This window comes from Tachyglossus aculeatus, chromosome 16 (genome assembly GCF_015852505.1).
Source record: "Tachyglossus aculeatus isolate mTacAcu1 chromosome 16, mTacAcu1.pri, whole genome shotgun sequence".
Taxonomy (NCBI): Eukaryota; Metazoa; Chordata; class Mammalia; order Monotremata; family Tachyglossidae; genus Tachyglossus; species Tachyglossus aculeatus.
The window spans coordinates 1,298,027-1,318,881 of NC_052081.1; the positions used below are offsets into that span (position 1 = coordinate 1,298,027).

At 49.7% G+C, this 20,855-nt stretch overlaps 1 protein-coding gene across 1 annotated transcript; it reads right to left on the reverse strand.

Annotated features, from left to right (window-relative positions):
- Nucleotides 1-4,339: 4,339 nt before the first annotated feature.
- Nucleotides 4,340-15,526, reverse strand: SH2D1B (SH2 domain containing 1B). Its single transcript, XM_038757630.1, has 4 exons — nucleotides 15,393-15,526; nucleotides 5,120-5,183; nucleotides 4,574-4,774; nucleotides 4,340-4,378 (listed from the first exon to the last, which is right to left on the reverse strand). The coding sequence occupies exons 1-4, from the start codon at nucleotides 15,524-15,526 to the stop codon at nucleotides 4,340-4,342; spliced, it is 438 nt and encodes a 145-aa protein (XP_038613558.1).
- Between the last annotated feature and the right edge of the window lie 5,329 nt (nucleotides 15,527-20,855).

The following is a 20,855-nucleotide window of genomic DNA, read 5'->3' on the forward strand; positions in this document are numbered from 1 at the left end:
GACTTGCCCGAGGTCACACAACAGACATGTGGTGGAGCTGGAATTCGAACCCATGACCTCTGACTCCAGAGCCCGTGCTCTTTCCACTGAGCCACGCAGCTTGTACTTCCCAAGCGCTTAGTACTGTGCTCTGCACACAGTAAGCGCTCAATAAATACGATTGAATGAAAGAATTATATAATGTAAGCACCTAACAAATGCCATCATTACTATTATTGTTATTAGAAATGATTTCGGCCAAAGGCGAGCAGGATTTTGTTGCGTGGAGCCCACACCCCAACACCCTGCGGCCAGGGAGACCGGGTGCCACGGGGCCAGGGGCCTCCGGAAAGCTGCGGGCACTGGCTGGGAGGAGGAAAGGGCACTGTGATGGGCATGGAGCCTCGACGTCCTTTGCCCTCGTGGTGGCATTTGAGGCTCCCCCCAGGGGGGCTGAGTGAGCTACTTGTCATTCATTCATTCATTCATTCAATTGTATTTATTGAGCGCTTACGGTGGGAGGCATTCCCAGACTGAGCGGAGGCCTTCCCAGACTGAGCCCCTTCCTTCCTCTCCCCCTCATCCCCCTCTCCACCCCCCCATCTTACCTCCTTCCCTTCCCCACAGCACCTGTATATATGTATATATGTTTGTACATATTTATTACTCTATTTATTTATTTATTTATTTATTTTACTTGTACATATCTATTCTATTTATTTTATTTTGTTAGTATGTTTGGTTTTGTTCTCTGTCTCCCCCTTTTAGACTGTGAGCCCACTGTTGGGTAGGGACTGTCTCTATATGTTGCCAATTTGTACTTCCCAAGCGCTTAGTACAGTGCTCTGCACATAGTAAGCGCTCAATAAATACGATTGATGATGATGATTGATGATGCAGAGCACTGTACTAAGCGCTTGCCAGCTTTGTGACTATGAGCAAGTCACTTCACTTCTCTGGGGATGAAGACTGTGAGAAGACTGTGTGAAGAATGGGGATGAAGACTGTGGGCCCCTCGTGGGACAACCTGATTACCCTGTATCTACCCCAGCGCTTAGAACAGTGCTTTGCACATAGTAAGCGCTTAACAAATACCAACATTATTATTATTATTATTATTATTATGTACAGTTGAATGAATGAATAATAATAGTTTTTATTAAGCGCTTACTATGTGCCAGGGACTGTACTAAGCACTGTGGTGGATACAAGACAGAGAAGATGGAGAAGCATTCATTCATTCACTCATTCAATTGTCTTTATTGAGCGCTTACTGTGTGCAGAGCACTGTACTAAGCGCTTGGGAAGTACAAGTTGGCAACATATAGAGACGGTCCCCACCCAACATTGGGCTCACAGTCTAGAAGCAGCATGGCCTAGTGGTAAGAGCAGGGGCATGGGAGTTGGAGGTCACGAGTTCTAATCCCACCTCGGGACCTGTGTATATATCTATATCTATATCTATATCTATATCTATGTGTGTGTATATGTATATATATATACATACGTATATGTATATGTATGTATGTTTGTATATGTATGTATGTATGTATATATATTTGTGTATATATATATATATGTATGTATGTCAATCTTATTTTGTTAATATGTTTTCTTTTGTTATCTGTCTCCCCCTTCTAGATTGTGAACCCGCTGTTGGGTAGGGACCTGTATATATATATATATATATATATATTTGTACATATTTATTACTCTATTTTACTTATACATATTTATCCTATCTTATTTTGTTAATATGTTTTGTTTTGTTGTCTGTTTTGTCTGTTGTTGTCTGTTTTGTTGTCTCCCCCTTCTAGACTGTGAGCCCACTGTTGGGTAGGGACAGTCTCTAGATTCATTCATTCATTCAGTCGTATTTATTGAGTGCTTACTGTGTGCAGAGCACTGTACTAAGCACTTGGGAAGTAGAAGTCGGCAACATATAGAGATGGTTCCTACCCAACAACGGGCTCATATACATATATACATTATTAGCAAATACTATCATCGTTCTTCTCATTATTAACGAATGCCGTCGCTCTCATTATTGATATTGTGGCCCACGAATAACCCCCATTAATAATAATAACCCCACAGCCAGTGCACTCAAATCTACATCCCTCATTGCTTGCCCAAAACAAAGCTGCCTGATGAGGGAAGGGAGAGGGGGGCGGTCAGGCAGAGTGGATACAGGTGGGGGGCTCAGGGCCGAGGGGGTCTCACGTCATGAGCTTTACCGGTATATGGAGTCTGGAGAGAGGACAGCATTTCTGGATAGTGGCGGAGGCCCAAGTCCCTACTTCACCTGTGAGAGACAGTAACACCTGCCGTGCTTCTTCCTTCAAACAGTCAAATAATTAATCCATCAGTCCATCAGTGAAATTTATTGAGCACCTACTATGTACAGAGCACTGTCCTAAGCAATGGGAGAGTTACAATAAAGTTAGCAGGCACAATCCCTACCCTCAAGGAGCTTCCAGCCTAGGGGATGAGACAGACATTAAAATAAATTACAGATCGGAGGAAGCAGTAGAGGTTAAGATATGTACATAGGTGTTATGGGGTGGGGAGAAAGGGTTGTGAGTGTTGAGTTGGCCCGGAAGTGCTGAAATAGCAGTTGGGGTTGGAAGGTGAAAAGATGAAAGATTATTTGGACAGGACGTCTTGGAGATGAGGTTTCAGATGGGCTTAGGGCTTTGAAGAAGGACCTGCCAGGTGTGAAGCGGGAGGGAGTTCCCGGAATGAGGGAGAGTGAGAGCAAGAGGCCGGCAGTAAGAGTCGAGAAGGAGGCATAGTAAGTAGGTTGGATCGAGAGGAATGAAGACTGAGCTGGAGTATAACAGGGAGAAGAGTGGGTATGTGGGCGGGAGTGCCTTAAAGCTAGTGATCCTGCGTTTTTACTTAAAAGTGCAGAAGAATGGCCAGCCATTAGAGGATTTAGAAGAGTAGGGTGATGTGTGTAAAATGGTGTTTTAGAAAAGCATTTCCTGGGGGTAAAAGTGAAGTATGGACTGGAGTGGGGAGGGACTGGAGACAGGGATGTCAACGAGGAGGCCGATGCAGTGGTCGTGTGCTCGGGCCCAGAGTATTGGAGGCTTGGATGGAGAAGCAGAGGTGGATCCCGAAGATGTTGGGGAGGAAGAACGGAGAGGATTTGGTGACCAACTGAATAGAGGGGTTGAAAGAAAGAGAGGAGGCAGGGACAATGCTGAGGTTGAGGGCTTGAGATGGGGAGGATGGTGGCATTGTCCACAGTGAAGGGAAGATGAGGTGGAGGAGGAGAGGATTTGGGACGGAAGGTGAGTTAGGCTCTGAGAGGAGGAGGAGCTGGGCTTTCCCCCTTCTCCCCCACCAGCCTCCAGCACCTCATCAGTGCTCTTGGGTAGGGCAACAACACCCACCCCCACCCCACAATCCAGACTGGTCCCAGAATCCAGTGTTCCCGGGGCAGCCCAGGTCCCAGGCCCCCCGCATGCCCATCCTGGCCACAGTGATCTGGGCTTCCACGAAGCCTGGCTACTGATGACAGCCAGACTGTGAGGCCCAGTAGTCTCCTCCCTGGACACCGGCACACCTCACCCACAAACCCCTTCCTCTTCTCTCCCATGCACGTTACACACTCAAAGTTCACAAGGGCACCCACACACACACTCCCTCCCTCAACGGCCTGGGCTGGGGGTGGGGGGAGGGATCTTTGTCCGCATATGGGCTCCCTGGGGGCAGATCTGAGACCAAGGCAAAGTCCCAGCCCCGCCTCTCTGGGGCCCTCACCCTCAACTAACAGCATAATAATAATGATATTAATAATAATAACAATGGTGGTAGTTGTTAAGTGCTTACTATGTGCCAGGCACTGCACTAAGCACCGGGGTGGACACAAGCAAATCGGGTTGGACACAGTCCCCTGTCCCACGTGGGGCTCACAGTTTTAATCTCCATTTGACAGATGAGGTCACCGAGGCCCAGAGAAGTGAAGTGATTTGCCTAAAGTCCCGAAGCTGACAAGTGGCAGGGCCGGGATTAGAGCCCAGATCCTTCTGACCCCCAGGCCCAGGGTCTATCCACTAGGCCACGTGCCCCAACTGCCCCCAGGTGACCGGAGGGAGGGGCGGGGGGGGACCAACTGGGGACCCCAACAGTCCAGGTAGCCGGCTCACGCTTCCCAAGTCGACAAAGTGGCTCCATGGCTGCCAGATCCAGGGCATGCGGGGCGGACACGAGGCCGGGCCCGGAGAAGCGAGGGTGCTGGGGGTCCCGGGAGGTCCAGAGGCTGTGAAGGCTCAGGCCGCAGGGAGCGGACGGGGGGCGGGAGGGGAGGTGGAGAGGGTCCTGGGGCAGGAGACCCCTGTGCCCCCCTTCCTCAGGGCAAAACATCCACGTAATCGTCCGCATTGTTCTCCGCCAAGGACCGGCGGGAGCGGCCGGAAGCTCCGGGCAGGGATGCCAGATGTAGGGGCCACCCCTGAGCTCCCTGCTCAGACCCTCTCCCAGGGGGGGCCGTAGCCGGAGGGACCCAAGGGGCTGCCCTTCTGCAAGCCTTCGGGGCTTCCCCCCACCCACCTCTGGCCTGGGCCGCCCGCTCCTGGCTCTCACAGAACGTGGCCTCCAGGTCTACCTTGGAGCGCCGCCAGAAGAGGTAAGGGTTGTTGGCCGGGGCCGGGGCCGGGGTCGGGACCGGGACCGCAACCAGGACCGGATGGCGGAGCCGAGTGACCATGCCCTGGTTGGCCTGCTTGTATTTGGCTATCAGCTCCGGGAGGTTCGGGAACAGTTCCGTCCGAATGCCTTCCGTGGTCTGTGGGCATAAGGAACCACGGGTCAGTGGATGGGCCGTGGGCCACCTGACTCCTTGCCTTCACTCCGCTGACCTTCCCCACTACCTTGGAGTGGGAGACTATCCCCGGACTCCTCCCCACAGCCTCTCCCCTCTCCATCCCCCCCGGCAGGCAGGTCCACCCTTGAGCCCAACCAAGATCGAGCTGGGAACGCACGCCAGAGCAGGAGGCATCTTGGTTGTCCTCCCTGACAAAACCTAAAGGAAGGTATTCCCCATTCTGGGAATGGGATCTCCCAGTGGGCAGGGAGAAGGCGAGGAGGGAGGTGGAGGGGAGGAGTGGGTGGGAGGGTTGCATTTCCTTACCTCGATGCTGAAGTACCCGTGCTTTTGACTGAAGATTCGGTACGTGTAGACGAGATTTCCAAACCTGTGGAAAGAGGGCCTCGGTGTGAGTCGCCTGGCTCGGTCAGCGAGGGGACGGTAGCCCACGGTAGCCGACAGCAGCCGGCTCGCCCTTGGTCCAGTCGGCCTCAGCCCCAGATCAGGGAATATAGGTGGGGCCTCTGGAGAGGGGCCAGGAGAGGCAGGGGCTGAACTTTGAGCAGTGCCTGCTGGAAGATGGTGTGTCCCCTCTGGAAGAGGCAGTGCAGTCAGTGGTGTCCCCAGACTGGCCCAGCTGGCCCACTGAAGCATCCGGCGGGTCCCGACTCTCACCAATGCCACCTGCCACAGTCCTCGGGCCTGGCTTGGGCCTTGGAAAAGTTTCCTGCAGCATTGCTGTACTGTGTGCTGAGTGCCGTTCATGGGGTCTCTCAATCAATCAATCAATCAATAGTATTTATTGAGTGCTTACTATGTGCAAGCACTGTACTAAGCACTGGGAAGCACACAGTACACGGAATTAGGAGACACGTTCCCTGCCCATAACGAGCTTGCAGTCTAGAGGGAGAGACAGGCATTAATATGAATGTACTGGCCTGTGGGCATTTTGACGGGGAGGTTGAGGTCTGGCCAGGGCAGAAGCATGGCCTAATGGTTAGCACACAGGCCTGGGAATCAGAAGGACCTGGGTTCGTTCAATTGAGTGCTTACTGTGTGCAGAGCACTGTACTAAGCACTTGGGAGAGTGAAGTAGAACAATAAACAGACACAATTCCCGGCCCACAGTGAGCTTACAGCCTAGAGAAGGAAAGTTGCATCGGCCTGGAATTGAACCCTGGCCTCCCATGTGAATTCTGCCAGTGACTTGTCTGCTATGAAACCTTGGGTAAGTCACCTAATTTCTCTGTGCCTCACTTACCTCATCTGTAAAATGGGCATTAAGATTGTGAATGTGGGACAGGAACTGTACCCAACCTGATTACCTTGTATCTACCCCAGTGTGCCTGGCACATAGTAAGCGCTTAACAAATACCACAGTTATTATTGTTATTATTAATAATAATGTTCATAGAAACTGGGAAATAATAATGATGGTATTTGTTAAGCACTTACTATGGGCAAAGCACCATTCTAAGTGCTGGGTAGATGCAAGCTCATCAGAGGTTTGTAGCCCTGTTTACTGGGGGCTAGAAGGGGTGCTGGAGGCTCTGGCAGACTTGGGGCGATGGGCAAGATGGGGAGTCTGGCCCTCCGCTCCCCCTGGCCCAAAATTGGCCCCTTCCCCTCCCTGGAAGCCAGCTCCCCTGGCTGCCACGACCCAGTCTGCTTTCTGCCCAGGGCCATGCCTTGGAGGTGGGAAGATCTACCCCACAGACTCCCGAGGGAATTGGGGCCCAGTGCGGCTTCCCCTTCCACCCAATGGCTAGTCAGTCCTGATGCCAAGCAAGGTTGGCGAGTGATTTTCCAGAGACCCTTTGACCTTTGAGTTAAATCTGCCGGACCTCCCACTGCCGGCCCCCACGGGTACGACTCGCTACTCTGTGGCTGCAATCTTCAAGTTCTCTCTCACTGCGGTTTGGCCATCTTGCAGATCAAACCAAAGAACACTGAAGTACAAACCTCCCCCTGAGTATGTTGCTTCAGTGAAGACCACAGCATAATAGTTCCAACCCACGTCCTGGCCTGCTCCTATCCTGAAAGCCAAATCCACGGTCTTGAGGGAGACTGGGGCGTGGGGGCGGGAAGCATGTTTAATCCCACCTGGATATTCTTTCCCAGTGCTCTGCATCCAGTAAGGACTTAAAATATACCATTACTACTGCTACTACGACTACTACTACTATGTGATTTCCTGAGCCTGTGTTTGACAGGACCCCTTTAGCGGGAGAAGAGGGGCCCAGGGAAAGCCAACAGCAACAGAAGGGGATGGCAAAGCCCAGTTTGTCAGGAAAACAGGAAGTTTCAGTCCCACCCGGGTGGCCCACAGCAATGCCTTACCCAAGTCAACTTGAAATTCATTCAGGAAGAGAGAAAGGAGAGGCTCGCTAATTAGAATGAGTTATCAGCCCGGACCTGGGAGTGAGAGAACCGGGGTTCTCATCCCAGCTCTAACAATTGTTTGTTGTGTGATTCTGGGCAAATCACCGAACTTCTCTGGGCCTCAGTTTCCTCATCTGTAGAATGGGGATTCAATTGTCGTTCTCCCCCTACTTTGACTGTGAGCCCCAAGAGGAACAAGGACTGTGACCAGATTATCTTGGATCTATTGCAGTGCTTACTACAGTACTTGGCACAACATAGGCACTTAATGAATAGATAATAATAATAATAATGGCACTTATTAAGCGCTTACTACATGCAAAGCACTGTTCTAAGTGCTGGGGAGATAACAAGGTGATCAGGTTGTCCCACGGGGGGTCACAGTCTTAATCCCCATTTTACAGATGAGGTAACAGAGGCACAGAGAAGTTAAGTGACTTGCCCAAACTCACACAGCTGACAATTGGCGGAGCCGGGGTTTGAACCCATGATCTCTGACTCCAAAGCCCCTGCTCTTTCCACTGATCCATGCTGCTAGATGATGATGAGGAGGATCAGACAAGTGGAAAAATTATCTCCAAGGCTTTTCTAAGTGAACCAAACCACTGTCTTCAGCAGCCAACCTAAAAGGTCTTCCCTGGAGTGGAGAAATCTGCTTGATTTCTGAACTCCATCAGGAGGACAGGGAATCAGAAAAGCCAAAGGATTCAGGGGAGCGCTAATCCTGGGACATTTTAATCTGCCTGTGAGAGGCCCTGATGGGACCGTGTGCACACATGTATGTGTCAAATGGGTCTATGCGCTCTCGGTGTGGAGGAGTGAATTCTCAAGGGGATCCAGGGAACTGTTTTCCCATGGTATTTGAGCCTCTGGTTAGGACACATGGCGGTGGCAGTGGCAGGAATGAGGTGTGCCCATCCAGGGGGGCTCTATTTCCTGTTTCATGGGAAGCAGCTGCCGCTCTGCTAACCATGTGGTTCTCTCAATGCCGCTGTGGCTGAGGGGATGTGCCGGGGCTCTGTGGTCCCACCCCCACCCCCAGTGGCTACCGCTCACGCCTGGGCTGGCTTCCGCTGCCCTGCAGTCAACACCGTCTCTCCCTGCAGTCCCTACCGGGCCTCAAACTCACTTTCACTCAGGACAGGGGCCACCATCTTTTGACCACCGGTCACCCTCTCCATCCCTCTCCAAGTCAATCTGAGGTTGGTGTATCATCCAGCCTCTAGGCTCTGCCCCACCAGGTCACGTTGGGCCTATGTTTGTCATCTACTCATCCCAGTCTGGAGGCCACTGTCAGCTTTTCCCTCTCCCCAGGGTGAGCTCCGCTGATGGAGGTGGCTCTGCCACCCAGTCCTTCCATCATGGGGCTGTTGTTTTCCCTCTATCAGAGCCAGGCAGGATGGTCCAGCCCCCGGCAGTCACCCGGACTGGGTTGGCTCGGAGAAAAGCAGCAGGAAACGTCTCCCCGGGGACCCTGGGTATGACCTACACTTTCCTACTCAGAGCCCACAGGAACGGATTGCCCACCCACAAAGTCAAACCCAAGCCCCACCATGGATTGCTGGAACACCATCCCCTGGGATCCTCTGACTTGCTCTGAATAGCCAACAGACCACCTCTCTTCCGCCTCAGAGCCCTCCGAAAATCTCATCTCCTCCAAAAGGCCTTCTCTGACTAAGCCTTCACTTCCTTAAAGTTGAGAAACCACAACCCAGCCAGGAGAACAAGGTTCTGCAACCTCTTGCAAAGACTCCCAATCACGTTACCTCTCCTCATTTCATTCCCGTTCCGATGTTTTGCTTTGAATTATTTTCATATAGATCATACAGTAGTTAATTATAATACTTCATCTAGGGCTTACTATGTGCCAAGCCCCATCCTAAGTGTCGGGGTAGCCACAGGATAATTATCTCAGATGCAGTTCCTCTCCCACGGGGAGTTCGTGGCCTAAGGGGGAGGGATAACAGGCATTGAATCCCCATTTTACGGGTGAGGAAACTGAGGCATAAAGAAGTTAACTGACATCCTACTCTGCAATCTCACATTTCTTCCTGCCTTCAACGCATCTCTATTTGGATGCCTCCCCAACATCTCAATCTTAACATGTCCAAAACAGAACTCATCTTTCCACCCAAACCCTGCCCTCCATCATCTTTCCCTTCACTGTAGACAACACAAGCCCCCCTGCCTCACAAGCCCCTAATCTTGACATTGTCTCCAACTCATCTCTCTCATTCAACCCTCATAGTCCTTCTGCCACCGATGCCAGTCAGGTCTGCCTTCACTACATCGCTACAGTCTGCCTGTTCTCCATCCAAACAGCGAGGATACTGATTAAACACCTATCCTACCCCATCTTGATTCCTGCAGCAGCCTCCTCGCTGAATTTCTTGTCTTTGCCCACTCCAGTCCTTCACTCTGCTGCCCCAATCATTTTTCTAAAGCAACATTTAATTCACATCGCCCCACTCCTCAGAAGCCTGTAGTCGTTGCCCATCCACCTCCACATCAAACAGAAACTCCTTGCCATCAGCTTTAAAGCATTCAGTCTGCTCTCCCCCTCCTACCTTAACCTCCCTGATTTCCTAATACAACCGAGCCCACACACTTGGCTCCTCCAACGTCAACCTACTCACTGTACCTCAATATCGTCTATCTCATAGCTGACCCCTCACCCACATCATCCCTCTGGCCTGGATCTCCCTCCCCCTTCGTTTCCGACAGACCACCAGTCTCCCCACCTTCAAAGCCCTCCTAAAATCACACCGTCTCCGAGAGGCCTTCTCTGACTAAGCCCTCATTTCTCCTGCTTCCTCTGCTTTCTGCATCGCCTATGCACTTCGATCTGTATCCCTTAAGAACACGATATTCACCGCACCCTCAGCCCCACAGCACTTACTTAGATATCCAGAATGTATTTTGCCATTTTCCTTCCCCTATAGACTGAAAACTCCTGGTGGGCAGGGAACATGTCTACCAACTCTGATATACTGTAGTCTCACAAACGCTTAGTACAGTGCCCTGCACACAGTAAGTGCTCAATAAATACCGCTGATTAATTGATTACCCACGGTCACACAGTGGGCAAGTGGCAGAGCTAGGATTAGAGTCTGGGAGTCATGCGGTTTGATAAACCCCGATAGAGCATCTTAATCGTGTCCCTGCTTTTCATTATATTAAAAACTATTTTTTAAGTTAATTTTTGAAAAAGCAACCAAGACGATATAGTCTATCTTTTAGACTGTGAGCCCACTCTTTTAGACTGTGAGCCCACTGTTGTGTAGGGACTGTCTCTATATGTTGCCAACTTGTACTTCCCAAGCGCTTAGTACAGTGCTCTGCACATAGTAAGCGCTCAATAAATACGATTGATTGATTGATTGATTGATCTAATCACATTGAAGTTAGAAAGCCACAAATGCATTATAAAATCAGCTGCAAGAATTCAATTTTCAAATGTTCGTCATCCACCCAGGTGGACCAGAGGTAGAGGTAGATTCCATTTTGTGTATTGGAGAACAGCAGAAAGAGAGCGAGACAAAGTTCACAGCTGAAGATACTTTTGAATCACACAGCAGTCCCATTTTCAATATTGAGGCTGTCAACTAAGAGGTCCAGCATCAGCCCAGAGGTAGAGAAGAGATAAACAGGGCATTCTTTTTTTTATAGACCTTAATATTGTTACAAATTTTCCTTCGCTACAGCCACCTTGTGGAATCGCTCTTCATTTTAACACCCTAAGACTCGTTGCAATTAATAATAATTAATAATAAGGTGGCATTTGTTAAGTGTTTATTTTGTGCCAGGCACCATAATAAGCGCTGGGATAGATGCAAGCAAATGGGGTTGGACATGGTCCCTGTCCCACGTGGGGCTCACAATCTTCATCCCCGTTTTACAGATGAGGGAACTGAGGCCCAGAGAAGTAAAGTGACTTGCCCAAGGTCACAGAGCAGACAAGTGGCGGAGCGGGGATTAGAACCCAGGTCCTTCTGAATCCCTGGCTCGTGCTCTATCAGCTGAGCCATGCTTCTTTGCACTAAACTCGGTGCAGTTGCAGGTTAATAACCATGATACTAAACTGACATCTCGCTGTGGGCAGGGAACGTGTCTGTTAATTCTGTTGTACTGTACTCTTCTACTTGTTAAGTGATATTTATCATTAATCATACAGCGCGTGAAGGCTTTTCATGGTACTTTTGCAGAAATTCCGGAAAGACTCCAAATGAATTAACTATGGTATTTAGTAAGCGCTTATTCAATTCTGAGCCCTGACAGAAAAAGAATCCTCAGATCAGAACCAGGCTGTGTTCCACCCGGCACTCACAATCGGAGGTGGGGAGATAGGGTGGGGAAGGTGGGAGGGGAGGGGGTCGTATTCCCATTTTCCAGATGAGGAAACCAAGGCGCGGAGAGGCTAAGTGATTAACTCGAGGTCACAGAACGGGCTAGTGGGAGAACTCAGGGCTCTTGAATGCCGGTCCTCTGCTCTTGGCCCTGGGCCATGTGAATGTGTAGAAAAACATACTGTAAGATCGAACCACATTTTCACGGAATGGGAACTGGGTATCTGAAGTGAGTTGGGGGAGGGGGTCACACCTTTCCTTACACCTGCCCTGATATTATTCCCATTAAGGGTTGAGTTCTTCAACCCAGGAATAGTTATACATAATGATGGAATTTACTGCGCATTTACTTTGGGCCAACACTAGTTGAAGGGAATAGCTGGGTGAGGGTATAAGGGTCATCCTCAGAAAGGGGCCGGCTGTTACCGGGTTGAAAGGCTGAGCAAAGACCCCTGGTTTGGGATGCTGACTGACCCTCTGAGCTAATTCCTGAGGAACGGTAATGATGATGGTATTTGTTCAGCCGCTAACTACGCGTCAGGCCCTGTTCTAAGCGCTGGGGTAGATACAAGCTAATCGTGCTGGACACAGTCCCTGTCCCCTGGTCTTAATCCCCACTTTTACAGATGAGGGACCTGAGGCACAGAGAAGTTCATCATCATCATCATCATCATCATCATCATCAATCGTATTTATTGAGCGCTTACTGTGTGCAGAGCACTGTACTAAGCGCTTGAGAAGTCCAAGTTGGCAACATATAGAGACAGTCCCTACCCAACAGTGGGCTCACAGTCTAAAAGGGGGAGACAGAGAACAAAACCAAACATACTAACAAAATAAAATAAATAAATAAAGTTCACACAGCAGACAAGTGGCAGAGACGGGATTAGAACCCAGCTCCATCTGACTCCCACGCCTTTGCTCTGTCCAGTAGTCTAGGAAGTTAAGGGACAGGGGCTGGGGAAGAAATCCAAAAAGGGAAGACCCACAGCTGGGCCTGGAGAGATGGCTTGGGCTTAGCGGGTCGAAAACACACACACAGCCGGAGGCCCGATGGGGCAGAGAAGTCCGAGGGAAACACAGATGACCACATTTCGTGAGGGCAGTTCTCAAGTCCCCTTCCTGTCCATGAACTAACCTTTCGGAATTGACCTCCCACTTGACCCATTACAGCAAAAGAAATTGGGGCTGCTCATCCTTGGAGGGGGCAGCCGGCTCAGTCCCGCCGCATGTGCCCTGCAGCTTCTGGCTGCTTCTTTGACGGTCTTATCAAACCCCAACATCAACAAGTATTTCCTCCGTTCTTGTCCGGTAGACCTTGTCGGTCAGTGTGGCCGATTGGGGCCGGGCCTCGTCTCATTACTTCCTGCCGGCTCCCCAGTCCCTCGCTGAGTTCCCGCACCTCCGGGGTTTCTCACAGGCCCCGGCGGCCTTTTCCATCCCGTTTCCCACGTGGACGAGCTGGGGCCTTGAAGGAACCGATCACCAGCCCGGCCTGCGTCGTCCTCCTGGGCACGGGACATGGGACCTGCCTTGACACTCCTCCTTATTCAATAGCATTTATCGAACGCTTACTGTGTGCAGAGCATTGTACTAAATGCTTGGGAGAATACAATCGAGCAATAGACAGGCTCCCCGCTCACATCGAGCTTACAGTGAAGCGGGGGAGACAGACATTAATAGAAAGAAGTACATTACAGCTATGGTCGTACATGCTATGGGGCTGAGTTGTGGGGGGACAAATAAAGGGAGCAAGTCAGGGTGTCACAGAAGGGAGCGGGAGAAGAAGAAAGGAGGGCTTAGTCCCCCCAGCTCACGACAGTCCTGCTGAGGGGTGCTGGGAAATATTGGTGGGCTCCCGAGGGGCTGTCAATCAATCAATCAAATGCATTGAATGCATATATACGTATGTAGAGAGGGCTCTCTGGGGAGTGATTGGTGTTGTCCTTTGGAATCAAAGGAGCCACCATTGATGGTGAAAGTCCCCTATAAATCCGAGTGTTGCTGGAAAGGCCAGTGTGGGACCCACAGTCCCGGCCAAATTGTCCACACAAAAAGGCTGATCACAACAGCTAGCTGCACACAGTAAGCACTCAATAAATACGATTGATTGATTGATTGATTGATTGATTTGACATTGTTGACCACCCCCTTCTCCTGGAAACATTATCCAACCTTGGCTTCACTGATACTTGTCCTCTCCTGGTTCTGCTCCTCTGTCTCTGGCCCCTCATTCTCAGTCACTTTGGCAGGCTCCTCGTCTACTTTGGGCAAGTCAACTTCTCTGTGCCTCAGTTACCTCATCTGTAAAATGGGGATTAAGACTGTGAGCCCCCCGAGGGACAACCTGATCACCTTGAAACCTCCCCAGTGCTTAGAACAGTGCTTTGCACATAATAAGTGCTTAATAAATGCCATCATCATTATTATTATTACCTCCCACCCCCTAAATGTCCCTCAAGGTTCAGTTCTGGGTCCTGTTCTATTCTCTATCTACACCCACTCTCTTGGAGAACTCATTCACTCACATGGCTTCAATTACCTCCTCTATGCAGATGATTCCCAAACCTCCATCTTCAGCCCTGATCTTTCTTCCTCTCTGCAGTCTTGCATTTCCTCCTTCCTTCAAGGCATCTCTACTTGGATATCCTGTCATCACCTCAAATGTAACATGTGAAAAACAGAACACCTCATCTTCCCACCCAAACCCTGTCCTCCTTGTGACTTTCCCCATCACTGTAAACGGCCCCACCATCCTTCTTATCTCACAAGCCCATAACCTTGGTGTTATCCTTTACTCCTCTCTCTCACTCAACCCACATAGAATAATAATAATAATAATGATTATAATTATGGTATTTGTTAAGCACTTACTATGTGCCAAACACTGTTCTAAGTGTTGGGGTAGATACAAGGTAATCAGGTTGTCCCATGTGGGGCTTACAGACAATATCCATTTTACAGATGAGGCACAGAGAATAATAGTAATAATAATAATGGCATTTATTAAGCGCTTACTATGTGCCAAGCACTGTTCTAAGCGCTGGGGAGGTTACAAGGTGATCAGGTTGTCCCACGGGGGGCTCACAGTCTTAATCCCTATTTTACAGATGAGGGAACTGAGGCCCAGAGAAGTGAAGTGACTTGCCCAAAAGTCACCCAGCTGACAAGTGGCCGAGCCGGGATTTGAACCCATGACCTCTGACTCCAAAGCCCGGGCTCTTTCCACTGAGCCACGCCGCTTCCCCAATTCTAATAATGACGATGCTATTTGTTAAGCACTTACTATGTGTCAAACACTGTTCTAAGCACTAGGGTAGATAGAAGCTAATCGGGTTGGCCACAATCCCAGTCCCAAATAAGGCTCACGGTCTTAATCCCCATTTTACAAATGAGGTAACTCGGTCACAGTGAAGTGAAGCAACCTGCCTAAGGTCACATAGCAGACAATGTGACACAGTCTTTTAGACTGTGAGCCCACTGTTGGGTAGGGACTGTCTCTATATGTTGCCAATTTGTACTTCCCAAGCTCTTAGTACAGTGCTCTGCACATAGTAAGCGCTCAATAAATACGATTGATGATGATGATGATGACAAGTGGAGGAACCGGAATTAGAACTGGGTCCTCAATCCCAGGCCCATGCCTTATCTTCTAGGTCATGTTACTTCCCACTGTACTCTCCCACGCAGTGCCCTGCACATCGTAAGCGCTCAACAAATACCAATGATTGATTGATAGATGCCCAGCTCCGTTTCTAGATCATAGATCGACAACGGGAGAAGGGCAGGTGCCCCAGCTGGCCGCTTCCTCGCCCGCACCTCTCCCCGCCGGGCCCGGGGCCGAACGGCCAGAAGAGTCCGGTACTCACGAGACACACAGGCAATAGGCCCCAGCCACGGTCTCGCTGTCCCTTAGCAGAAAGTTGCCATCTTTGCCATCCTTGAGCAAGAGCTTCTCACTGTCTCGCTTGGTTATTGGCCCGTGGTAAAAGGGCAGATCCATGGGGATCCCGGGCTTCGGCCGCCAGTGCCCCCCGACCTCTGGCTGGCCCTCGGGGTGGGGAGGTGGAGGTTTGCCAGGGCGGGAGCCGAGGCGCTGAGGCACACACTCCCCACAACGGGGTCCTCTGCTTGGGGTCTGGGAGCCGAACCTGCGAGTGTGAGACCGCTCCACCGACCACCCCGGGGAGGCCGACCAACAGCGCTGCAGGAAACTGATGACACCAAATGTGTGAGTAATTGACCACTGCCTTCCCCTCTCCTTTACCGCTCGCGCAGGAAATGCAGGCCTAGAAATTCGGTGTTTTGCCAGGCTGAAGGGGTGACGGGCTTTTTACCTGGCACTGAGGCGAGAGCCGGCCAAGAGCCTTAGAGTAACAACAGCCGTGGTATTTAGAAGCAGCGTGGCTCAGTGGAAAAGAGCCCGGGCTTTGGAGTCGGAGGTCATGGGTTCGTATCCCAGCTCCACCACGTCTGCTGTGTGACCTTGGGCAAGTCACTTAACTTCTCTGTGCCTCAGTTACCTCATCTGTAAAATGGGGAGGACAACTGTGAGCCCCAAGCGGGACAACCTGATCACCTTGTATCCCCCCCCAGTGCTTAGAACAGTGCTTTGCACATAGTAAGCGCTTAACAAATGTCATTATTATTATTATTATTATTATAACTGCCCACTCGCCGTGGCTGGGAAAATAGGCTGCTGACTCTTGTGTTGTGTTCTCCCAGATGCGTAGTAAGGTGCTCTGTACATAGTAAGCACTCAATAAATGCCATTGGTTGATTCACTGATTGATTGAAATGCCACCGATTATTTCTTAAGCGCTCACCATGTGCCGAGCACTGGGGTTGGTCCAAAATAAGCAGCGTGGCTTCGTGGACAGAGCACGGGCTTGGGAGTCGTCAGAGGATGCGCGTTCTAATCTCCCTCTGCCGCTTTGTCTGCCGTGTGACCTTAGACAAGCCACTTACCTTCTCTGTACCTCAATGACCTCATCTGTAAAATGGGGATTAAAACTGAGAGCCCCACGTGGAACAACCTGATTCCTCTGTATCTACCCCATGGTAATGTTAAGCGCTTACTGTGTACCACGAACTGTTTTAAGCGCTGGGGGTAGGTATTCATTTATTCAATCGTATTTATTGAGCACTTACTGTGTGCAGAGCACTGTACTAAGCGCTTGGGAAGTACAAGTTGGCAACATATAGAGACAGTCCCTACCCAACAGTGGGCTCACAGTCTAGAAGGGGGAGACAGAGAACAAAACAAAACATATTAACAAAATTAAATAAATAGAATAAATAGGCACAAATAAAATAGAGTAATACATTCATACAAACATATACATATATACAGGTGATATGTAGAGAAGCAGCGTGGCTTAGTGGAAAGATGAGGAATTTGGGAGTCAGAGGTTGTGGCTTTTGATCCCGGCTCTGCCCACTTGTCAGTTGTGTGACTTTGGGCACGTCACTTCACTTCTCTGTGCCTCAGTTACCTTATCTGTAAAATGGGGATGAAGACTGTGAGCCCCAGTTGGGACAATCTGATTATTTGTTCTACCCCAGTGCTTAGAACAGTGCATGGCACATAGTAAGCGTTTAACAAATACCATTATTATTATTATATTTATTATATATTATTAATAATCATATTTATTGAGCAATTACTGTGTGCCAATCACTGTACTAGGCACTTGGGAGAGCACAGTATAATATCAGGCACATTCCTACAGATGTGGCTGTAGGATTCTGATTCCTCAGAAATCTCCAGTGGCTACCAATCAATCTGCGCATCAGGCAGAAACTCCTCACCCTGGGCTTCCAGGCTGTCCATCCATCCCCTGGCCCCCTCCTACCTCACCTCCCTTCTCTCCTTCTACAGCCCGGCCCGCACCCTCCGCTCCTCCGCCGCTCATCTCCTCACTGTACCTCGTTCTCGCCTGTCCCGCCATCGACCCCCAGCCCACGTCCTTCCCCTGGCCCGGAATGCCCCCAGTCCCTCTGCCCATCTGCCAAGCTCGCTCTCTTCCTCCCTTCAAGGCCCTACTGAGAGCTCACCTCCTCCAGGAGGCCTTCCCACATTAAGCCCCCTCCTTCCTCTCCCCCTCCTCCCCCTCTCCATCCCCCCCACCTTACCTCCTTCCCCTCCCCACAGCACCTGTATATATGTATATATGTTTGTACGGATTTATTACTCTATTATTTGTACATATTTATTCTATTTATTTTATTTTGTTAATATGTTTTGTTTTGTTCTCTGTCTCCCCCTTCTAGACTGTGAGCCCGCTGTTGGGTAGCGACCGTCTCTATATGTTGCCAACTTGTACTTCCCAAGCGCTTAGTACAGTGCTCTGCACACAGTAAGCGCTCAATAAATACGATTGAATGAATGAAGGAATGAGGCCACACAACCCCTTGTTCGTCCCTGAAGCCCCGCCCTCGTCTCTGGGCCTGAAGCACACCCCTTCGGCTCAGTGGAAAGGAGCCCGGGCTTTGGAGTCAGAGGTCATGGGTTCAAATCCCGGCTCTGCCAATTGTCAGCTGTGTGATTTTGGGCACGTCTCTTCACTTCTCTGTGCCTCGGTTACCTCATCTGTCAAATGGGGATGAAGACTGTGAGCCCGCCGTGGGACAACCTGATCACCTTGTAACCTCCCCAGCGCTTAGAACAGTGCTCTGCACATAGTAAGCAGCGTGCCTTAGTGGAAAGAGCCCGGGCTTTGGAGTCAGAGGTCATGGGTTCAAATCCCGGCTCCGCCAGTTGTCAGCTGGGTGACTTTGGGCAAGTCACTTCACTTCTCTGGGCCTCAGTTCCTTCATCTGTAAAATGGGGATGAAGACTGTGAGCCCCCCAGGGGACAACCTGATCACCTTGTATCCTCTCCAGCGCTTAGAACAGTGCTTTGGGCAGTATTAGGGCAGTGCTCCAAACCCACTGTAACCCCTTCTAGACTGTGAGCCCGCTGTTGGGTAGGGACCGTCTCTATATGTTGCCAACTTGGACTTCCCAAGCGCTTAGTACAGTGCTCTGCACACAGTAAGCGCTCAATAATACGACAATGAATGAATGAATGCTTTGCACATAGTAAGTGCTTAATAAATGCCATTATTATCTAAGCAGCATTAAGACTGTAAGCCCTTGGTGGGACAACCTGATCACCCTGTAACCTCCCCGGCGCTTAGAACAGTGCTTTGCACATAGTAAGCTCTTAACAAAGACCATTATGATGATTATTAGTAGTGTAGTCTTCTAGACTGTGAGCCCACTGTTGGGTAGGGACCGTCTCTATATGTTGCCAACTTGTCCTTCCCAAGTGCTTAGTACAGTGCTCTGCACACAGTAAGCGCTCAATAAATACGATTGATTGATTAATAAATGCCATTATTATCTAAGCAGCATTAAGACTGTAAGCCCTTGGTGGGACAACCTGATCACCTTGTAACCTCCCCGGCGTTTAGAACAGTGCTTTGCACATAGTAAGTGCTTAATAAATGCCATTATTATCTAAGCAGCATTAAGACTGTAAGCCCTTGGTGGGACAACCTGATCACCTTGTAACCTCCCCGGTGCTTAGAACATCCGCCAAGCTAGCTCTCTTGCTCCCTTCAAGGCCCTACTGAGAGCTCACCTCCTCCAGGAGGCCTTCCCACACTCAGCCCCTTCCTTCCTCTCCCCCCATCCCCCTCCCCATCCCCCCCGCCTTACCTCCTTCCCTTCCCCACAGCACCTGTATATATGTATATATGTTTGTACATATTTATTACTCTATTTATTTATTTATTTATTTTACTTGTACCTATCTATTCTATTTATTTTATTTTGTTAGTATGTTTGGTTTTGTTGTCTGTCTCCCACTGCTAGACTGTGAGCCCGCTGTTGGGTAGGGACCGTCTCTATGTGTTGCCGACTTGTACTTCCCAAGCGCTTAGTACAGTGCTCTGCACACAGTAAGTGCTCAATTAATACGATTGATTGATTGATTGTAGGGACTGTCTCTATATGTTGCCAGCTTGTGCTTCCCAAGCGCTTAGTACAGTGCTCTGCACACAGTAAGCGCTCAATAAATACGATTGATTGATTACTCTATTTATTTATTTATTTATTTATTTTACTTGTCCATATCTATTCTCTTTATTTTATTGTGTTAGTATGTTTGGCTTTGTTCTCTGTCTCCCCCTTCTAGACTGTGAGCCCACTGCTGGGGGGACTGTCTATGTTGCCAGCTTGGACTTCCCAAGCGCTTAGTCCAGTGCTCTGCCCACAGTAAGCGCTCAAGAAATACGATTGATTGATTGATTGCTTTGCACATAGTAAGTGCTTAACGAAGACCATTATGGTGATGATTATTAGTAGTAGCAGTAGTAGTAGTAGTAAGCGCTTAATAGATGCCATCATTAGACTGTGAGCCCAACGTTGGGTAGGGACTGTCTCTATATGTTGCCAATTTGTACTTCCCAAGCGCTTAGTACAGTGCTCTGCCCACAGTAAGTGCTCAAGAAATACGATTGATTGATTGATTGCTTTGCACATAGTAAGCGCTTAACGAAGACCATTATGGTGATGATTATTATTATTAGCAGTAGTAGTAGTAGTAAGCGCTTAATAGATCAATCAATCAATCAATCAATCGTATTTATTGAGCGCTTACTATGTGCAGAGCACTGTACTAAGCGCTTGGGAAGTACAAATTGGCATCACATAGAGACAGTCCCTACCCAACAGTGGGCTCACAGTCTAAAAGGGGGAGACAGAGAACAGAACCAAACATACCAACAAAATAAAATAAGTAGGATAGAAATGTACAAGTAAAATAAATAAATAAATAAATAAATAAATAGAGTAATAAATATGTACAACCATATATACATATATACAGGTGCTGTGGGGAAGGGAAGGAGGTAAGACGGGGGGATGGAGAGGGGGACGAGGGGGAGAGGAAAGATGGGGCTCAGTCTGGGAAGGCCTCCTGGAGGAGGTGAGCTCTCAGCAGGGCCTTGAAGGGAGGAAGAGAGCTAGCTTGGCGGATGGGCAGAGGGAGGGCATTCCAGGCCCGGGGGATGACGTGGGCCGGGGGTCGATGGCGGGACAGGCGAGAACGAGGTACGGTGAGGAGATTAGCGGCGGAGGAGCGGAGGGTGCGGGCTGGGCTGGAGAAGGAGAGAAGGGAGGGGAGGTAGGAGGGGGCGAGGTGATGAACAGCCTTGAAGCCCAGGGTGAGGAGTTTCTGCTTGATGCGCAGATTGATCGGTAGCCATTGGAGGTTTTTGAGGAGGGGAGTAATATGTCCAGAGCGTTTCTGGACAAAGATAATCCGGGCAGCAGCATGAAGTAT